Raw genomic sequence first — 16,036 nt, 5'->3', positions numbered from 1 at the left:
GACAAGTAGCCCAGGCATCTGAACTGGCCTGATTTGATCAGCCAGGCTTTGGTGTCCCTTTGCTGGACACAGAAATCTTCCAGACCAGCAGCAGCAGAGAAGCAGCTCTGTGACCCTGATGGAGCCAGAAATCCCAGGACCGCTGGATGGCCCATGTCTGAGTACAGACTACAACGTGGACATTGTCCAGCTGTGCACGTGACACTAGGGCCCCCAGTCCTGCCTGATGGGGGTGACTGCTTTGACAATTACAGCTTTAGCCTTGTTGCATTGCTCTGACCTTCTAGATAAGATCGTGAGGCACCCAATCAGAAATGACTCCCATCTCAACAGCTTTCAACCTACAATAAAGTCCAGCTTTCTTGAAACATCCCCAGGATTACCTAGGAGGACTCAGATCCTACGCGCCCTTTCTAACCCCTCTTCCTGTGAGGGCCAGGGGTCCTCACGGTGCGTGTTCTCTCCTATTGCGACAAGTCAATAAAACCAACTCTGCTCATTCGTAGTGAGTTTTGGCTGGAAGGCACCCATGGTTCATTTAACAGGTATTCACATGGAGTCTGTCACATGCCACATGTGGTGTCTAGTCCACCATGTTGGCCAGACACAGTCCGGTCATTGTGGGCTTAACATCTACTGGAAAGTATTGAGCAAGGTGGAATGTGGAGAACGGAATGGCCAGCAATGGTGGGACTCAAGCTGGTCGGGGAGACCTCTCAGAGGGAGTGATGTCATTTCTGAGACCTGGACAAATAGTGTGGGGCAGCAGTCCCCAACACGAGGACCGTCAAGGGCGAGGACCCTGAGATTAGAATGTAGGTGACTCTTGGAAGGTGGTACAAGTAAACTGTATGCCCAGATGTCGCAGGGTGAACGTGACGCCCATCGAGCGGGAGCTGGCATGAGAGCCACAGTTCCCACCAGGAACGTCACCTAGTGATTCAGAACCCAAAGGTCCAACCATTTCCCCAGAGCAGATTTTTCCCAAGGTTGACTTCTTGGGACAATCGGTCACCTGTGATTGATCACCAGTTGTTGATGTGCGAACTCACTAACAGTACACCAGGCTTCGTGAGGGAATCAAGAGAGAAATCTGCACCCCCCGTGCAGGTTTAACATCTGACCCAGGGGGCGCTATTCCCTCATTACCTGCTTTCTGTCCGCGTCCATCTTTTTTTTTAAAAAAAAATAACATATTTTAAAAAAATAAAGGCTCACTCAAATATCTTCTAATTTTTCCTTCATCTTAAGAATAGCAAACATGGCAGTGCTATGTGCCAGTCATTGTTATAAACTCATTTAATCTTCAAAGTAACCCTACGAATTAGGTGCGACTCAGTTCCCCATTTCGCTGATAAGCAAACAGAGGCAAATGGGGGTTAAGTAACCTGCTCAAGATCACACAACAGGGGCTAAGCAGGGACTTGCAACGGGCTCCAATCTAACTTGTAACACTAATAACACCTCCTGCTCTATTTCATACCTTTTGAGCACACGTTTAATGTATAAAAAAAATTCAAGGATGTTTAAGTAACGTTTTGAATTATGGCTCCATTGCACTGTCATTGTGACTCATACCTGGGACCTCCAGAAATGTCCATCCATCCTGCTGGCCTTCAGATGGCCCTTGACAACCAGTCAAGGTTGATTTGTTACAAACAATATCATGCTGTTGTACTTGATGGATGACGCCTTCCTCTCTAGGGCCAGTACAGAAACAAGAAGACTAATGGTGCCTTGAGATGGGTTGATTCTCCCTCACCTCACCTCCCTCCACACATAGAATTAGGACGGCAGGGCTACTCTGCCTCACTCATTCCCAGAATGTTCAAAAACCTATTGAGGGAGATCCTCTTTGAGTCAAAATGCTCTAGGTATCAACTCTTTTCTTTTTTTGCACCAAATTATAGACAAATTGCTTTTGAGTTTCCCTCCTGATACTGAATCTATTTCTTCTGAATGCTAAACCTTAAGCCCATTACTACTAAGTCAGCTTTCTCCCAAGTCAGTCCTTTAAAATCTGGTTTACAAAGTTCATGATAAGCAGCAAAAAGAAGAAAAAAAGACATTTTATTTCACAGTGTATAGGACTACAGGCTATATCTAACCTACAAAATTTCCATGAGGATTAAGTGAATAACCCTGAAAATTTTACGTGTCAGGTGCTACACATAAGTAAGCTTGTGCTGGGTTTTATATACATATATTTTAATTTGTTATTTTAAGTGGGAGTGGGCGTATCCCTGTGAACAATCCATGCTACGATTTAATTTTCTGATTTTTTCATCCTAACTACCTCAAGGGTCAATTTGGCTATAGCAGTCTAACAGCAAAACCTTTGGGTAAAACTCTGAGCTTCATGAAAGAAAAAACAACAACAACAACAAACAAACCTAAGTAAATTCAAAGGGATGAGAGTAATTGATCAGTCCATAAAATACAAGGTTTCATTAATTTCAGTGGTTTCCTTAAGAAATACTGGTTTACTTCCTGAACGATTGCAAGTTTGCCTAATGTGTATTCTATGTGTGCCTGGCAATGAAGTGGGGAGACCCATTTCAGCAGGACAGTCACGGTCAAAATTGTCCTTTGCGCTTAGACAGCAGAGTACCTGACTCATGCTGAGCAAGTAGCTGCCTCCAGCCCCTAAGACACAAGTTCTTTTCCTTTCTAAAAAATATTCTATGTGAACTGTGCTCAGTGCCATGAAGCAATAAGGTGAATGTATATTTGTACATTCCTTCTCTTTGCCTGCAAAATGCCGGTAAGCATCATGGCCAGTGATGTCTTGGCCTGAAAGTGGGTGGGTGGTCTTGTTTTCCCTGTTGATGGGCCTGAAGATGACACAGCACTAGGTCTCCTTCTGCTGAGGCATCGCCACTCCAGCGCCCCCAGCCACCATGATAATCTAGAGCATGGTCTGATCATGTGCGTCTAAGAGTGAAAATCCTTTCAGGATAAACCCCCAGCTCCTCAGTGAGCAGGCATCGCCCCTTGCAATCCGGTTTCCACTCTACGTGGAGCCCCTCTTCCCCCATCCTCCTGGAAGCCCCCTCTCACGCCCTGAGCTCTGCGGGCTCCATTAGTGCCCAGGCTCTCGGGTCCCCTTTCCTCCATCAGGACCCGCCCTTCCACAACCTGCTTGTTCTCTTCTCCTCTGTCCTCAAGATGCAGCTCAGCTCCCACCTTCTCCAGACCCCTTCCTGAGCGCACTGTCGGGCCCGACCCCCCAGCCCGGGTCCCTCCGGCCTCTGAGCTTAGGGTGATGGCGGCACCTTCACTCTGTGCTGTAACTTCTGCTCCTCTTCGGCAGCCCTCCCTGGACCTCGACTCCGAGGAAAGCACCGTCTTTACTGTGTGTTTCTGCAGCCCCCTTCTCTGACCCGGGACTTCGCACATGGCGGGCATCAGAGAGTGTAGAAGGCTGATGGGGGTGGGGGATGAACAGGGAGGGGCTGGTGGCCTAGGAGACAAAGTGGTTTTGTGCTTTAAGAGCCTTCAAGACCGAGGTTGGGCGCCTCACAGGGGGGATGGGAGTGGGAAGGGTGGTACCCTCCTTGGTTAGCCCGCACCTCACCGCCTCCCCAAGGCTGGAGCAGACTCCCCACCTGTGACCCCCCGTGCCCCTCCTTGCACTCTCTCTTCAGTCCCACCTCTTTTCCTTCTTTCTTTCGAGGGGGTCAAAGCATTGAAGGAAGTTTGGGCTGGAGTCTGAGGGGAGGTTTGGAAAGACCAGAGCGGTGGAAGGGGTAGGGGTGCCCACCCCAGACTGACAGTGCCGGGTACGGGGGCTGCACACATGGGCCTCAGAAGACCTGTGGGCAGACGCGGTGCAGTACAGCACAGCCTCTCCTCGTCCAGGGGGAGGCCACCCAAGCTGTGATCCACAAGGGCCGAGCAGAGCTGCAGAGTTCAGCAGCAAAGCCTCAGGATCAGACAGAACAGCCTGGATTGAAGGTTTGGGAGAAAAGAGCTCTCAGCATCCAGATACACTGAATGCTGTCTCTATGACTTCAACCTTGGAGAGGTGACCTGATTTTATTAAGAAATATTAACTCATACCTACCATGTGACATATTCTAGGGGCTTGGGAAACATCAGTGAATGAATCAGACAAAGGTCCCTGCCTCCTGGAGTCTTGCAATCCAGCAGGAACACAGACAATTAAAAGAGGCAAAGTAAATGAAAAACAATTCATCTGCATTTTGGAAGATGATCAGTCCTTTGGGAAGAGACAGTACAGCAGAATAAAAGAGAGGCCGAGGCACTCAATGATTACTCACTGGTGAAGGAAGGAAGGAACCAACGTTTATACACGCTCCCAAGTTACTTGACATGAAATTCCCTGTCCTCACATCCTTCTCCCTTTATCTGCCTCTTGCCTTTGTCTGCCTCTGTCTCGTCAATGCCCAACACAAAAGGGATTCAGTAACGTCAGATAAATAGATGCCTTTTTGCCGTAGCTCCGAATGGGGGCTGTTTCATATTCTCAACTGGATGATGAAGTCTAGACTTGGTCTGGAATTGCGAGTGTTCCCCGGGGTGTGTCCTGATCTGTCCACAGGAGCTCAACCATAAAACACAGCCTAGCCAGTACTGGGCACTTTGATTCGCTCTCTTGTTAAGCACTTCGTTCTGACAATATCCTGCATCTCCTTTGGGGTTTCAGGCTGGCTCAGGCCCTAGTCGACATTCATTTTGTCCTTGAAAAAGAACAAGGAAGGGGCTTTTCCAGTTGGCTCCATTGATTGTAGGGTACAGCTGGAGGATGTAGAGATAAATCCTCAGGGTCCCAGCCCGGGGACAGCCCTATAACAGGATTAAGAAGAGGTTGTAGCTGTACTTTCTAAAGTGAGGTCTAGATAAACATGGGGGGTGATTATCTGTGACTGCTTGCCAGCTCTCTAGGGCCTAGAAGCTGCCCTTGCCTGGTTAATTCTTGTCGGTTAGCTGTCCCAGCAGGAGACAGGGGGCTTGACGGTGCCATTCTCATTTCGCACTTGGGAATGTGGAGCCGGGGCACAGACAGGTCCCTTGGCTTATCTGAGGCCTACAGCCAGCCAGAGAGCAAGTCAGGCTCGGAACCCACCGTGTGAAGACGGACGAGGGCCCAGCGGAGGTCTCTCCGGAGACTGGAAGGCAGGCAGCAGTGACCGGCTGCTGGCTCAGGGAGAGGGAGGAGAGGGTGAAGGCCCCGGCAGGACACCAGGGGCCCAGCATCTTGCACACAGGCTGCAGCTGAGAGCCCACTGTGGGAGCTGAGGACAGGTCCGCTGGGGGCAGGGCCCCCTGACCTCTCCCTGCCTGAGCCTTCCTCTGGGGGTCCAGCCGCCCAGCAGGTGGCAAAGCACCAGCTGCAGACCCTCCGTGATTCCCCTGGGAGGTTCCCAGGGAAGCCCAAGGAACTGTCTCTTCGCCTGTGTCCCACTTACGTAAGTGGGAAAGGGCCACCTCTGACTTCTCCCGATCGTCACTCATCTTAAGGCACTTTTAAAGCTAAATGTAGCTTCCTGGGACAAGGCACTGTCTAATGGAGCAAACCGTGGCAAATCTTCTTTTGCTCTTCCTTTTAAACAGCTATGCCATGGATGAAAATATACGTGTGTGTGTGTGTATCTATGTGTATGCATGTATCATCTGTGAGTCTCTCTGTATGTGTGTAATCTGTCCCATAAAAAGTCCAGTCATGCAATATGGGCGCAGGAAAGCAGGTACGACTGCTCTCTGTCCCCCAAATCCTCAAGAAGTTGACCTTCTCTCAGTAAAACTGAAATATCCCCAGAAAGTGCTCACTGAATTGCAGATCATGGTACGCTATAAGAAAACCGCCAACTTGGTGGTATGTGTGCAGTGGGATTCTACATGGGCACATGGTTATTTATTACAAAAGCCGTTATGTTGGAATCTGCAACACACAGTCACGACAGCTTGGCTCAGGGGCCATAGGGCAGCAGGCATGGGGCTTGATGCCCGCTTTGAGGAAGGAGTTGGCGTTTATAATGAAAGTACTTTATGTATCTACAGAGCCCCATGACCTGCAGTGGGCCCTCCCAATCACCTTGGGGTGGCAGGTGGGGAAATGGGGCCCAGGGAGGCTGGGGCTCATCTAGGGAACCACACCAGGGCAGGGACAGAACCAGGGCCCACCCACTCTCCATGCCCCTGTCACTGACACTGAGGCAGGAGATAGATGGGCCCAGGCTGAACAGCTGTCCCCGGCGGACAGATACTCCGAGCTAAAATAATGGCAGGAGCAGGGAGGGACTGAGCCTGGTCAGATACAAGATAAAGAGACCACATATTTCTCATTCTCGAGCTCAAGGAGAGCTTTTCGACTACACATGTGCAGAAAGGCTCCTCTGGGGCCAAAAAGGAGGGACCGTACCCCATAATAGGTGATGTCAACCTTCCCATAGGCCTCTGCACTGGAGTCCATCTTGGCTAAGAGATGCACGTGCACACGTGGGAGGACCCTGTGATGAGCCGAATACGGACTCAGAACCAGGCAAAGCAAGATGATTGGCCAGAGGAAACCCGGAAGGAACGCCCCATGAAAGTTATTTAAACTACCACAAGGGCGCGACTCTCTCTGAGCCTGCCCGTGTGTGCTTATTCACACGTACTCTTTTTTCCTGCTAATAAACACTTTACTCATTTCGCTACTTTCCATCTCTTTGTTGAAATTCATTTCTGCTAAGCAGACAAGCCAGGGACTCGTCACTGGCCACCGGTCCTCATGGTCTAGTGGTTAGGATTCAGCGCTGTCACTGCCACAGCCTGGCTTCAATCTCTGGTCGGGGAACTGAGACCCTGCTTCAAGCCTCTGCCTGCCGAGGCCACCCGAGATCAATACCTTTTACCCTCCAAGCTGGAGCCTTGGAAAGGGGTCAGTACAGAGGTGCAGACACCATGCTCAGGATAGGAAACGAGAGGGAATGGCTTCAGTCTCTCACATTCCGGCAAGGTGAGCAAGGGCTGGGACAATCTGGAGGCTACGTCTCTCTCTACACCCAATGCAGACTCTCTGCTCCAGGGGTTTCTTATAAAAAATAGTGTGATGCATGGGGGTAGCATGGCAACATGGGGCACATGCTGTTTCCCCAGCTGGGATCGGGGCCCTGGCCCTGGCAAGGGTTGATTTGACCCGGCGAGGTAGGAGAAGGACGTAAACACTCTCTCTCTGCTGAGGCAACGATGTGCCCCTGCGGCAGCGCAGGAAGACGCCAGCAACAACCAGAAGTGTCTGACGGTTGCTGCCCCATCAACCTTGAAATCGTTCACAACCAGAGGGTGTGAAGTGCAGAGACAAAGCTGTCCGGAAACAGGCCCCGGCTCCGTGGATGCCTGCTTATTTAAGCTCTTTTCAACGTTTAATTCTTTTCTTTGTGCCATGTGTGTTTTTCCTCGAGCTAAGTGGTCTGGATGGGCTCCAAATGCAGCCAGGCCTTCGGGGAGCCGGAGGGCCACGAACTGAATGCCGGCTGTGTGCCGAGGGCTGGCTGTGACCCACCGTGCGGCTGCTGGGTGACTGAGGCCTGACGGTGGGGCGAACCAAGCCCGGCCTTGACAAGGGGTTCCCAGACGCCCCAGCACTGAGTGGGGTGCTGCAGAATATTATGGGGGGGCATCATCTTTACATGACACAGACGCGGACGACCACGTGGGAAGTGGTGGGTTAAGTCAACAGCGACATGCATTGTGTTGGCGACCTGAGTCAGACCGTTCTTCAGGTTGACCTTGAAAATCGGTGATTGGGTCAGTCTCCAGAAGACCCTATCCTACCATATCGGAGAGGCCTGTCTGACCCCTGAGTTTACACCCTCACCACCTCCCTCCCTCCGGCCCCTGGCCAGGCTTGCTTTCCTCTCATAGCCCTCATCATGTGGGAATTGTTTATGGTCTCTCCCCTGCTGTGCTGCAAGCTCCCCGAGAGGGGCTCCATGTTGCTTTCATCCATAGGACCCAGGACACACACAGTTTGTGCTCCATAAATAAAGGTTGAATGAATAAAGTCCCCGTCAGCGGCGAACTTCCAGATCCTTCCTTGGCTGCTTTCTTGTCCTGGTCACAGAGGCTCCTGTCTTCAGTCCCCCATATCTGTTTGACCACACAGGTGGAGCAAAGACCACTCGGTAGAACAGAGTCCTAGGATATGGGACAGCTGGTGTCTGCAAAGAGCATTCATTCCCTTTCGTTCCCCTCCTTCTTTTGTATTTCCCAAGTAATCGCCCTGTAGTTTACAGATAATGCAACATGAATACAGGTCTCTTGACCTGAAAGGCTAGGAGAGGGTGTCATCTCTCTGGTAGCAGGTAGGTCTGGGGTTGGTCCAGCTGAGAAGTACCATGTGAAGCACCGCCCAGGAATAAAGTGGGCCCCTTTCGGGACAGAGACTGAAGAGATCCGAGGTCACTCTAGTGAGGGTTTCTCAGCTCTGGCACTATTGCCATTTCGGGCAGGATAACTCTTTGCTGTGCGGGTTTCCCTGTGTGTTGTAGGATGATTATGATTAGCAGCATGTGCCTGGTCTCCAACGGTACCTGCCACTAGCAACCCACACCGAAGCACGTGACTATCAAAAATGTCTGCAAGGGCTTCCCTGGGGGCGCAGTGGTTGAGAGTCTGCCTGCCGATGCGGGGGACGCGGGTTCGTGCCCCGGTCCGGGTAGATCCCACGTGCCGCGGAGCGGCTGGGCCCGTGAGCCATGGCCGCTGAGCCTGCGCGTCCGGAGCCTGTGCTCCGCAGCGGGAGAGACCACAACAGCGAGAGGCCCGCGTACCACCAAAAAAAAAAAAAAAAATGTCTGCAGATAAAGTCCAATGTTCCCTGGAGGTAAAATAATGACCAGTTGGGAGCCAGGGTTTAATTATATGCCGGGGTTAATGTTGGTGGTGGGCTCTCCCCACAAAGGCCCACTATTTTCATGGGTTCAGCTAATGCTTAGGTCCAGAGCCCTCCTCCCAATGGGATTTTAAGAGCAACACTTAGATTTATCTTTGATGATTTTAAGATATTTAGTGGATAACTGTGATTCGTGTAAAAGAACATTTTGTTTCCCCAAACTTCTCACAGTCACTGCCCAAGCAACTTTCCCAGCCCAACTCGAGTCTGAGATGGTTACCATGAGTGTGTCCATGATATGGATGGAAAAAGCAAGTCCTGGAAAGGTCGAGAAGCAGGACCAAGGCTGAGACGGCTATGGTACTACGCACAGACCTTCTGAATCCCAAGCTCCACAAAACCATCAGACCTGTTTATTCCTTTAATGTTTCTTCAACATCTAGGTTATTTCATTGGACTCTCCTGCCAGTGACTTAATTATTATTCCCTTGTTGCTTCTACAGATTGGCTACCTAACAGCTTGGATTTAGGGCATTCTGCCACCCCAAATGTTTGCACTGAATCTGGGCCCTGCTGCAGATTTGGGTGGCGTCTTTCTATCCCTGAAAATAAACAATTGGATTCGACACAACTGAATCTCAGAATTAGCTTTTACAGAGAAAAGGTATCATTTTGGCAAAGGCTGCAGATGCAAATGAGGACTTCGCAGGCAGAGGCGCAGCAGCTGGGGAGATGAGACAGTCAACAGAAAGTAGTTATGGAGACATCGCGAGATGTGCCAGCTGCTGCGGGTTTGCGCAGACTCACAGCCGGCGGGCTGCGGGGTGGAGGCCGTCCCGGGGCTCCTCTGGAAGTTGAATGAGGCCCCTGCTGAGCCTGCTCAGTGGCTGGACCGGCATCTGTTCAACGGGGTGCGTGGGCGATGCAGTTGCCAGGGAACACAGTATCCCCGTCTGAAAACCAAATCAAGTGCACCCCAGAAGAGAGAGCAGCTGCTTCACGTGGGAGACGAGGGGTCCTGGCAGCAGAGAAAACGAGAGTGAGTTGGTGACGGGGTGGTGGAGTGATGGATAGCCCGTTAACACACACACTGAACCCAGACTACAGTCGTGTTCGGGAGCCTGCAGGGGCTTTGTTCTGACTGCCGGATTGAGCTCCCACTTAAAAGGTCCTCTCCTCTTCCAGCTACACTGCTGGTTCTCTTGCTTCCAAGTGCGTCAATGCCCACGTGACTTGGAAGGCACCCCACACCTTGAGTTAGGAAAGCAGGAGCGTCAGCTGCAGGGCTGGGTGATTTCTTGGAGATTGCTACTATGATAACGTATTTCATAAACACATCAGCTCTCACCAGACCTTAAGTTATGCTGCAACGTCCTCCCACATCTGGGTCCCCAGACAGGCCCTACTGGTGAGCTGCGTTCAGATCATTTCCTCTTGAGCAATGTATTAGTATCCTGAGGCTGCCTTAACAAATTACCACAAACTTGTTTGCTGAAACCAACAAAAGTATATTCTCTCCTGGATCCTGAGGCCAGAAGTCTGAAACTAAGGTGTCAGTAAGGCTGCACTCCCTCCGAAGCCTCCAGGGGAAGGTCCTTCCTGACACCTTCCAGCTCCTGGAGGCCCCTGTGTTCCTCGTGGCCACATCCCTCCATCTCTGACTCCGTCTGTACATGGCCTCCCTTCTTTGTGTCTCTCCTCTGTGTGTCTCTTCTAAGGACATTTGTCTTTGGTTCTAGGGCCATCGGGATAATCCAGGATGAGCTTCTCATCTGGAGATCCGTACCTTGATTATATCAACGCCATTTCATTAAATGAGGTCACAGTCACATGTCCCCTGTTAAGACCTAGACATTTTTGGGGGGTCACCAGTCAGCCCACTACCAGCAGTGACGCAGCTAAAGGGCTTCAGCACAGATGAAGGGGTCTCTGCAGAGCGCGCGCAGTGCCCTCAGCCCGATGGTCTTTGTTCCTGAGAGGACCCGGTGGACTCCATGGGCTTCCTGTCTTAGCAGGAAGACCTCCATGTTTCTCAGAAAACGTGTGCCTGGAGAGGTGGAGCCAGAGCTGCCGACTGGAAAGTGTGATTGGGAAGGAGAGCGGGGGGAAGGTGGGGTGCGAACGACTCTGAGCAGAGCCCCACGGTGCCTGCAGATGCGGTTCTGGGTCAGAAGATGTGGCCTCCCCTCAGGAAGGTGACCGTCTCCGTTGCCTACTGGGGAAGGAGGTGGCGGTGTGGCCTTCAGAGGAAGCTGAGGCCCAGTGGATGCTGATGCTGAATGAGGCCCAGTGGATGCTGATGCTGAATGAGGCCCAGTGGATGCTGATGCTGAATGAGGCCCAGTGGATGCTGATGCTGAATCAGGCCCAGTGGATGCTGAGGCTGAATGAGACCCAGTGGATGCTGATGCTGAATGAGACCCAGTGGACGCTGATGCTGAATCAGGCCCAGTGGATGCTGATGCTGAATCAGGCCCAGTGGATGCTGATGCTGAATGAGGCCCAGTGGATGCTGATGCTGAATCAGGCCCAGTGGATGCTGATGCTGAATGAGACCCAGTGGATGCTGATGCTGAATCAGGCCCAGTGGATGCTGAGGCTGAATGAGGCCCAGTGGATGCTGATGCTGAATGAGACCCAGTGGATGCTGATGCTGAATGAGACCCAGTGGATGCTGATGCTGAATGAGGCCCAGTGGATGCTGATGCTGAATGAGACCCAGTGGATGCTGATGCTGAATGAGGCCCAGTGGATGCTGATGCTGAATGAGGCCCAGTGGATGCTGATGCTGAATGAGGCCCAGTGGATGCTGATGCTGAATGAGGCCCAGTGGATGCTGATGCTGAATGAGGCCCAGTGGATGCTGATGCTGAATGAGGCCCAGTGGATGCTGAGGCTGAATGAGGCCCAGTGGATGCTGATGCTGAATGAGACCCAGTGGATGCTGATGCTGAATGAGACCCAGTGGATGCTGATGCTGAATGAGGCTGTGGCCAACACAATTCCTCTTCCAGGGTTCCCCCAGCCCAGCGCTGCTAAGACCTGGAGATGGGGAGGGGGTTATGCAGAAGAATAGGAAACGTCCCCATGTGGACCTCTCTGCTCTCTCTGTCTGTGCGCTTTCTTGGTTAATGGGGAGAGTCTTAGGAAGATGCTCACAGCAGTGCAGGGGCCCCAGTAATGGGACTGCTTGGCAGGCCCAGTCCCTGGTCAGTACCTGTAGGGACCCACACGCTCCTCCTGGTCTTGAGGTTGATCTTCCATGGTGGTTTCTGAGTCTGTGTTCTGTGCTGATGAATTTCCAAAGCTCACAAGTCAACACCGCATCATCAGCAGGATGGGCTCCACTAACTCCTGTCCTCCTACAGCCATTGGCCCACTTGATGGAGCAGAGGACTCAGGTAGCAGTAGCAGAGCCAGGATGCAACCCCAGGTGCTCAGCCCCTAAAGTTCACTCTCCTACCCTCTGCACACAGCCTCAGGGCCACATACTTCCAACAAGTGTGTGTATGTGGACTTCTTACAGGTCCTCCAGTTTTCCTCTGTGAGTCTGCATATCCGTGAGTGAGCATGTGTTCCAAGATTCTCCCCATTCCCTTTGAATTCTCCATGCCTTCTTCAGTAGTAGACTGTATTTCCCATGAAGAGTACACAGTGAATGTTGAATCAAAATTAATTCATTATAGTGTAAATGATGCTAATTCTACAATTTATCACAGCCATAGATTTTCTACATTTCAAGTGAAGGTAATAGTACTTGTTGCCACCTCCCGGGGTCCCTTTTACAGTAAGTGTCTACCTGCTGCCTCGTGAGAGAAATCTCTCTCTGTCTCCACTCACATCTCCCGCCCTATTTCCCTCAGTACGTTTCTGTCAGAGAACTTTCTATGTGATACTGTACACAACATAAAAACTAATAAATTAGAACCGGACTACAACTTTTGTCCAAGAGAGTGGTTTTTAAATATTGGCATTTGGAACATTAAGGAAGAGGCAAAACTCATGAAGAGTCCAGAAAACATAATTCCTATATGGACTGAACCTTTAAGAAGCCATTAAAGTAGCGTGGTCCATGTGGTGGGGAGATACATATATGGTGAGATGATCCATTGATCCATGTAATGGGAGGTCCATGGGGTGGGGGTGGTCCATATGGTGGGGAAGGCTATATTGTAGAGTGGTCCATGTGTGGTGAGGTCCATGGATGGGGTGTTTCATGTGCTGGGAAGGCCCATGGGCTAGGGTGATCCTTTGCCTACACTCTTTCTGATTCTTGATGTTTCCTAAAGCCCCAAGCAAGGAGCCATGGAGAAATAAATGATGTTTCAGTTGGTGCTGGCTGGTGTATAGGTGGGAGGGCTCTGTTGTCATTAGCCTGATCCCTAGGGGACATAGCTATTGACAGAGAAAGATGGTCTGGGAAAACAAGAGCATCCTTCTTGCTCACTATCTGAGTATGGTTTATTAGGATTTATGATAAATTGAAGACCGTAATAATATTTAATATTAAATTTTAATTATTCACATGGTATATAATCATTCCGGAATCTAAAAAGACAAACACATGTAGCCAAAAATAAAACCCAACAACAAAACAAAACCCAAGAACAAACAAACAAGAAACAACTGGAGACAATTACTGTTGACAGTCTAAAATTTATCTTCCAGTCTTTTTTAAATGTAATAAAAATAGATCAAATTCCACCTGCTACACTTTTTTTTTTTTTGGTCAACTTAGGTATATATATATCAAAATCACCAGTGTTGAGTGTAAAATTTGATGAGGTTTGATGAAAATATTCATTTGTTTAGCCACAATCATGATAAAGAATATTTTCTCCACCACAAGCGTTTCTCGGTTCCGCTTAGTGAGCAGTCGCTTTCCCCAACCTCAGCACCGGCAAACACCGATCTGTCTTCTATCTCTGTGGTTTTGCCTTTTCTAGATTGTCATGTGAATGGAATCTTACGTATGTGGTCTTTTGTGTCTGTCTTTTTTCACGTAGCGTAAAACCTTGGAGATTCAAACATGCTGTAGTATGTATCAGTAGTTTATTCATTTCTCTTACTGAGTAGTATCTCATCCTATGGATGGTCCACAATACGTTTATCCAGCCACTTGTTGGTGGACATTTGGGTTCTTTTTAGGTTTTCACTATAATGTAAAGCTACTGGGAAGATATACGAACAGAGTTTTAGGTGGACATATGCTTTTATTTCCCTTGGGGAACTACCTAGGAGCGGAATTTCTATGTCTTATGGTAAGTGTATGTTTAACTTGGTAAGATACTGCCCAACTGTTCATCAAAATGGTTCTGCCGTTTTCCATCCCATCTGCAAGGTAGGAGAGATCCAATTGCTCCAAATCCATGACACTGCTTGGTATTATCAGTGTCTTAAATTTTAACCATTCTGTGGTTTAATTTACAATTTCCTTTTGACTCAATATTATAAGCATCTTTTCATGTATGTGTTTGCCACTTGTGTATATTCTTTGGAAAAGTATTTCCAAACAAAACATTAGATTAAAAAATTAAATTTTTTTCCTAATTATTGAATTAAGTGTGTGTTTGTGTGTGTGTGTGTGTGAGAGAGAGAGAGAGATAGAGAGAGAGATAGAGATAGAGAGAGAGAGAGAGAGAGAGAGAGAGAGAGACGTATCTGGATAGAAATAATTTACTGAATATATGTTTTACAAACATTTTCTCATTGTCTGGCTTACCTTCTCATTTTCTTAATGGTGTCTTTTGAAGTGCAAATCTTTTAAATTTGATAAAGTCTAACATATATCATTATTTTTCTTTTACAGTTTGTGCTTTATGTGTCCTATTTAAAATCCTTGCCTCACCCAAAGTACTAAGGCTTTTTTCCTGTGTTTTCTTCTACAGGTTTTATAGTTGTAGCTGTTATAATTAGATCTATTATTTTGAGTTAATTTTTAATGGTATGTTTTAAGGGCCAGGTTTCTTTAATATGGACATCAAAGTGTTCTAGCACCATTTATTGAAAAGATTTTCTTCTCCCCAATGAATTGCCTCAGAATCCTTTGGAAAATTAATTGATCATATATGTATTATCTATGACTTGACTTTCTGACTTTATCTTCTGTTCCATTGTCCTATATGTCTATCTTTATGCCACTACTGTCTCAACCACTGTAATTTCATAGTAAGTCTTTAAATCAAGTAGTGTGGGAAATTCACTTTCCTTTCTCAAAATTGTTTTGGCTCTTCTAGGTTATTTGCATTTCTCTATAAATTTTAGAATAAGTTTGTCAACTTTACAAAGCATACTGTTGTATATTGATTGGAGTTACATTGACTCTATTGATCAACTTCTGGATAATTCACTTTTTAACTTTTGGAATCTTCTGATCTATGAACATGGTATATATATCTTCATTTATTGAGTTCTTTATTTATCTTAGTTCTATCTTGTACTTTTCAGTGTACAGATCTTGTATATGTTTTATTGAATTTATCTTTAGGCATTTCATATTTTGATGACCTTGTAAATGGTATTGTATTAATTTCCATATCTAAGTTTTCATGGCTAGTATACAAAATGCAACTGATTTTTAAAAATATTGTCATTGTATCCTGCAGCCTTAGTATGTAGATTTATTAAGATTTTCTAAAGACAAGATCATTTTATGTTGTTGGGTAATTAATTTTTACTGGTTTGTCAGTTTTTTCAATCTTTTTCTTTATAAATATCTTTTTTCAGGATGGCAAATCTTGACGTTTTTGAGAAGGGGAAGTGAGTTCTGTCCCCTTGGAAATAGAAGGAATGGGGTTAATTAGCATTCTGCTGACAAGTCTTGATAACTGCTTGTTCAGATCAGAGCACAGTTTCTTGAAAGAAAAGTCTCTCCTTGCTTTACTTGTACTGCACATCTAGCTGTCATGGTCCAAGTAAACAAGGAGAGGGGAGTGGAGCAATAACAGATTGGAGTAGAACAGTACAGTGGACAGAAAGGAATCCAGTTCAGATCCTGTATTCATCCTGATTCTCACAGGTAGGAAGTTTCGAGTATTTTCCAAGCCACTTTCCGAGGCAACGCGTGAGGCGCAGGCAGCAGGGTCCCACCCTATGCATGCTGAACCCACCCCTCCTGTCTCAATCCCAGTACTCATGAAGGGAGTGTGAGTCAGGGCTCCACAAAGCTGAGACTGACCAAAGGTGCTCTGGCAT

General features: G+C 48.2%; 1 protein-coding gene across 2 annotated transcripts in view; it reads left to right on the top strand.

The window, feature by feature from the left end:
* MED10 (mediator complex subunit 10) overlaps positions 1–16,036 on the top strand; it is a 296,180-nt gene that overhangs the window by 224,807 nt on the left and 55,337 nt on the right. Inside the window, exon 4 of one of the 2 annotated variants that reach the window (XM_067030777.1) lies at positions 6,417–6,460. The exons of the other annotated variant lie outside the window; for it this stretch is intronic. Within the exon in view, the coding sequence (XP_066886878.1) occupies positions 6,417–6,445 (29 nt within the window). The 3' untranslated portion in view covers positions 6,446–6,460. Of the gene's footprint in view, positions 1–6,416; positions 6,461–16,036 lie in introns of those variants that run through there. 2 annotated transcript variants of the gene reach the window in all.

The sequence above is a fragment of the Kogia breviceps genome, chromosome 4 (assembly GCF_026419965.1).
Source record: "Kogia breviceps isolate mKogBre1 chromosome 4, mKogBre1 haplotype 1, whole genome shotgun sequence".
In the NCBI taxonomy this organism is placed as follows: Eukaryota; Metazoa; Chordata; class Mammalia; order Artiodactyla; family Physeteridae; genus Kogia; species Kogia breviceps.
This window is presented reverse-complemented; position numbering and strand designations above follow the sequence as displayed.